The following is a 6,025-nucleotide window of genomic DNA, read 5'->3' as shown; positions in this document are numbered from 1 at the left end:
TTATAATTAGATTTTTTTTAATTTTTTAATTTTAAATTATTTTTTTTAAGTCAACTTATTTTTTTAATATCAATAAAATAAAATTTATAAAATTTGATATATATATATATATATATATATATATATAAACTAATATAATAATTTATTTATTAAAATCGTTGTTTCCGTGCGACGCACGGGTTACGAACTAGTTTAATACAAATAAAAAAGACCATAAGAAGAGTTTAAAGTTCTACTTTAGAAGGAAAATGAATAAAAATATATTTAAAATTCAAAAAAACAAAAATCAACGAAAAGTATACAAATAAAAAATGGTATATAAAAGACAATGTATTTTCAGTCTCGGATTTGGACTGCTTTTACACATGAAATAAATAAAAATAATTAAGTCACATAAACATATTTTTTGTATTTTTATTCATATTTAAAAGATATTTGGGAGATTCAACAACGACATTTTAGAACAAAACATAAAAAAATTTATATAACTTAAACAATTATTATTTTTCTATGGTCTTACGATTATTATTTTAACAAATATTAAAAATAATTAAAGAGAAAAAAATCAAAATAATTTTCTTAAAATATTTAAAATTATAGTAGCCCTCAAATAATATATCGTTATTAGACTGTTAACGTTTCCCTCAAACATATGTTCCTGATAACAGTTTTGCCTCCATATGTTCCTGACCCGCTCCATATGTTCCTGACCCTCTCCGCCTCTGACTTCGCATCCAATTATATTGAAATTGTTTCTTACCCATTCACTTTGTTACCTAACAATTGTGTATTTTCAATACAATTCAATCAAGAATTCAGGTCTCAATAATTTAATCCTATGAAGAAGGGCAAAGAATATAAGAGAAGATTGGAAAGTTTGATTGAGTTGGATAAAATTAGCGAGACTAGGGTTCAAGATGTAGCTTGGCTCTGTTCACTTTCACAATCTGAGATTGTAAGTCTTTTTTCTCTTCAATGTTCATTAACATCACCATTATAGCATCCACACTTCAAATTGAATATGTAAGAATGATAATTAAAGAGGATAGGAGACTTGAAAACAAAATTTTATAATAGTAATAGAAGCAATGTTGTTAATTGCAAATCGCAGAAAATAGTTGTTTGTTCAAAATCCGCTATCCTACATTGCTATAGTGCCACTATAGCTGCTATTTGACAACACTTTGTATTAAATAGCGTATTGCAGAAAAATAGTGATTTGTTACATTATAGCCTTGCTATAGCCCGTATCTGACAACACTGTCCAATAGTAATGAAGGGAATCTAATTGTTTGCCAGAATTATTCCTCTTCTTTATATACTATTGTATTGATATTTTTGTAGTAGCTAGTTTCCTTTGGGATAAGTTGTTAGGTTTTTGCCTCTTTACCAAGGTTGGAGCAATTTATCTTTGTTCATTTTAATTGTGGCATTAACTGGTGACAACAGTTTTTTACTAGCAGTAGGGTGTTTTTATGATATTGTACTGGTATTGTACATTTGATGGAAGACAAATGCCCACAATGTTTTAGGATATGGATTTGCTATTATATTTGTGGTATGATTGCATTTATGGATGGATTATTCTTGGTGCTCATTGTTGTATCATGTTTGGAGGACAGAGTTATCATTACTAATATTCTTAGAGATTAGATAGTGCAGCAATTTTTAGTAGTATTTATTTGTTCTCTTTCGGTTTATTTTTGTAGGAGATCTTATCTTCCTCTTAATTTTCCTGTTCTCTCTTTCATAAAACTTTCTTTTTTTATGTATATGAAAGAAATCAATATGCCTTTAACCAGTTCATTAAAAACTGGTTGGGGAATACTACATGTGGCTTTGATCGTGTTATATGCGCAATTCTAGTCTGAAATAGACGTGACCAATCATGGCAAGTTTGGTTACGTGTGTTCATAAATTTTAGTCTGCACCTCTCACCTTGGTGATTTTTCATGCAAGTTCTTAACTTTTGGTATTCAAATTTGTAACCTTGGCAGGATATGCTGATTAGCTTGAAATTGTTGATAATTAAGCGGGCAACAAAGATAGGATGTAAGAAATTGGCTGATCAATTTGACCTTAAGATGCTTCGAGGCATTGGTATGTTGTATGCATTTGTTTAATACTTATTTGCATGTCTTTTTAAAATTTCAAATGCATAACGTTCTTTGGTATATGATTTTGAATCTTGATACTGAAGATGAGACAGTTCAACAATTTTTAGTTCAAAAATTAAACAAGAAAAAAAAAAGACACATCCTTTGTCGTTGGGATTAGCTGTAATGTTTTAACCTCTGGATTAGACCTTCAGCATGTACAACAAAAATCATTTAAATTAATATTTCATAATGTTTTTTGCTTGGATCTTTTGAAATCATTGAAGGTTGTCTCTGGTGTATGTTGGACTGTGTAATGCCCCGATTGAGTCACTATTGCATAGATAAAATGAATTGCTGGTGAATGAATGTCGTAATCTCTATAGCACCGACACTTCTGATTGAATGCATGTCCTGGTGTTCGACACGATTGATTACATTTTATTTATTCATTTTCACGAATTATTGTCAGTGTCATAGATAATATATGGTTATGGTTTAGTTGAACTATTTAAATAGCTGGATTCTCTAACCTTATACTAACCTTTATGCAGCATTTGTTTTGATGGAAAATCTCAAAGCAGAGATAAAAGACTCATCTCTTATACCAGATATGGTGAAATCTTCTGATTTTTTAGATGCGTGCAACCTACTGAACTGTAATAACGAGGTTTCTTCAACTGTTGAAGAGCTAAGTACAAGTGTTGGTGCCGATATTCAACCAATTCTTCAAGGACATGTAAAGTAAGCTCTTTAATGTTTATAACAATGCACTAAATAAAACTATATGTCTATGATAATGTTAATTGTCCAAGAGATTATTGAATTGAATGCGCAAATTATTGTTCATGGATTGAGAGCTAAAGCTTTATTACCAATGGATACAGAGCATATGGTTCATCTTTCCCTTGAGAAGTTGTTATAAATGTAACCACTTGAATTTAAAATTATCAATTAATACAAAGAAATTTCCACTAAACTATATAAAAAGTAGGAAATAAAACTAATGGGTCTTTCATCAGTTTATTTGCATGATTTTACCCTATGATGCATTGGAAATAGCTTTTTTTTAATAATTTTATTTTTTTGATACAGTTCACCAGCTTCCAAACAAAAGAAGCTTAAAGTTGGTCGCACCAATTTCCAAACGAAAGAAGTTTAAAGTTGGTCGCACCAGTTTTAATTGACTTCATTATCAATTGATAATGTATATTATATAAAATTGATTATAGTAAATAGATAAATAATTTTATGTTTTAAAGTGTCTAAAAAATATTTTTTTATTGTTGAAGCTTTTGTTGTTGAATGTTAAAGAGATATATGTTAATATTGAGGAGCTTCAAGTTTTGGTGATTGATTCTCTAAAGTGCCCTCCAAAGGGTCTTAGAATTTATTCTCGAAACTTATGGAATTTCTCTTATACTTGCAATCTAATTCCTCAAGAGACCGAGGGACAAAATATTCTGCCAACTCGTGAAGTTTTTGAAAATTGCAGTAACCTTTTGGTAAGTTATCTCCAATTCTATTATTTTCATGTGGTTATAATTTGTGTTTTCGAAATAATATATAATATATATACTCCCTTTAGAATAAATTATAATAAAAATGGTATGTGATTTTATATTATGATAACACTACTAGAAATTTGCTTTTTACCTGCGGACACAATTCCGCTGGTAATACATGAGGATTTTCCTGCGGTTTGCAATTATCTTAAGACTTTTCCTGCGGTACCATATTTTGCAGGTAAACGGCAGGTAACATTTTTTGTTGTTGCGGATTTACGTACGACTATGTTTCCCAGCAACGTTCATATTTTTTCATAGGATTTATCAATGTCCGTAGCAAATTTCGCAGCAAATTCGTTGCAAAGTTTAAGTATGTTATTCTTAGGAAATTCCGCAGGTAAATTTCATGTCAATTTTTATGATTTTATTTTTATATAAATAAGGTAGAATTACTTTTTAAACAAATAAAAAATATAAGACAAGTTCCACAATTAAAGATGATAATATAATTCGGACTCGTAGTATGCATCTGAATCCATCTTGATTTGGAAAGGAAAATTAGTTTTGATTTAGTGTTGGGTTTGGATTTTTCCCCAAATTAAAATTTGGAACACAAATGATTTGGAGTGTTATATTTCTTCACCCGAACCCGCTCCACTAGTAATATTATTGTAATTTTTAAATGTTATAGTATATTGTCTATTAAATTCATTGAATTAAGAGTTTTAATAAATTTCTCTATTTAATTTTGAATTCAGTAATTAAATAAATTGTTTTCATAAATAAAATTTTATTTTTAATTAAAATTATGACAAAAAATGTTATTTGAAAATAAAATTAAAAGATAAAAATTAAAAATTTAACGATATTAAATTTAAAATATAGTCAAACTAATTGACATATTATTTAACCATTCACGATTTAGTTTGATGATATCAAAATAAATAAATTTTTAAATTTACTATAGAAATTCTCAAAAAATATAATTATTATATTTGTTTATAAAAAAGTAAAGAAAAATCATGTATAAACATTAAAATTATTCAATATTTTTAAGAAATTTTTTTTGTTACAAAGACATATTTTGCTAAAAAAGAAATGTATCAAGGACCTATTTTTGCATAACTAACAATTTAGGGCTAACTCTAAAACAAATTGTTCATAAAAAATCCTCAATTTAGGCCTATCGTAACAAAACCCTCACACCGTCACACTCGCGTATTCTCAACCCACCACTCTCACACATCACCGTCGCATCTCAAATCACCACCGTCACACCTCGCCACCGCATCTCAACCATAGTCATCGTAGCCTCGTCGCTTCTCATCTATCGCGCGCGCATCATCCTCCCACTCTTCGTTTGTAAGTTTTCCTTTTTTCGTTTGTTCAACACATAGATTTATTTTTCAAGTTGCTACTTGCACTCAGATTTCGTTTGATTTTATATTATGATAAGATAATTCAAATTTTCAATTATTATTTTTATTTATATTCCATTCTAAAAATAATATATGTTATGATCGTTTTCTTGATTAACTTTTGTAATCAAAATATGTAAGTTTCTACTATTTGAAATTTCAGTATTAACTTTTTATTTATTTTTAATGAGTAAATATGAAACAAAAACTTAAAATAATGAGACCTATAATGTAATAACATATTATATGAAAAACTTAAAATCTGATTATAGTGGTAAATTGCTATGAATACATATATTAATATTGACATATTTACCCCAGTCATAATTTAAAAAAATAAATAAATTAAATAGTGTATCATAATACTCCTTCGACCTAAAAGATCGATGCTACAAATAGTAATTAGAACTAATGAAACACATCTCAACATATATAAGTTAGAGTCGCAGAACTAATCCATTTTCTTCTCTTCTACTGTTAAACTTTTTAAAGGGTAAAATATAAAAAGAAATGAAAGTGATGAAAAAGTACTTGTTTCAAATTTATTATTATTATTATTATTATTATTATTATTATTATTATTATTATTATTATTATTATTATTATTATCAAAACTAATGAAAAAGTAGAATAATATATTTTTCAACATAGAGTCCGGTGCAGACTTGTATAATAGTGTTTATGGTAGCAATGATCTTCCACAATATTGACACTACGCCAAAAATAACATTTTATAGCGCGTCTTATACAACGCTTATTAAATACAAGCGCTGTTGTAGAATTTTATAAAAAAAACAGAGGCTACACCAGCGCTTTTTTGACAAGCGATATTGTAGAGTCATATAGGGTCACATAACGCTTGCACATAATGCTTACAATCCTTGTACAACACTTTTTGTAAAAGCGCTGTAAATTTAAGCGCTCTCCCATAGCTTTTACAACGCTTTTTGAGCACTTTAAACACAAGCGTTGTAAAGTGTAGCGCTCTCACCTTATGTTACAT

The 6,025-nt window shown here is 28.3% G+C and overlaps 1 protein-coding gene across 3 annotated transcripts; it reads left to right on the top strand.

Annotated features, from left to right (window-relative positions):
- Positions 1-636: 636 nt before the first annotated feature.
- Positions 637-4,132, top strand: LOC101503174 (uncharacterized). 3 transcript variants are annotated; one of them, XM_004514966.4, is made up of 5 exons: positions 638-955; positions 1,998-2,100; positions 2,651-2,840; positions 3,540-3,601; positions 3,843-4,132. In XM_004514966.4, exons 1-4 carry the CDS (start codon positions 839-841, stop codon positions 3,571-3,573), a joined length of 444 nt encoding a protein of 147 aa, XP_004515023.1. In that variant the 5' UTR covers positions 638-838; the 3' UTR covers positions 3,574-3,601; positions 3,843-4,132. The 3 variants fall into 3 exon arrangements, with proteins under 3 accessions (XP_004515022.1, XP_004515023.1, XP_012575624.1); XM_004514965.4 differs by lacking the exons at positions 3,540-3,601; positions 3,843-4,132 and adding an exon at positions 3,192-3,382 and having other exon boundaries at positions 637-955; XM_012720170.3 differs by lacking the exons at positions 3,540-3,601; positions 3,843-4,132 and adding an exon at positions 3,389-3,416.
- Positions 4,133-6,025: the final 1,893 nt, after the last annotated feature.

This window comes from Cicer arietinum, chromosome 6 (genome assembly GCF_000331145.2).
Source record: "Cicer arietinum cultivar CDC Frontier isolate Library 1 chromosome 6, Cicar.CDCFrontier_v2.0, whole genome shotgun sequence".
Classification (NCBI taxonomy): domain Eukaryota; kingdom Viridiplantae; phylum Streptophyta; class Magnoliopsida; order Fabales; family Fabaceae; genus Cicer; species Cicer arietinum.
Note: the sequence above shows the minus strand (reverse complement) of the source record. Positions and strands in the feature narration are given on the sequence as shown.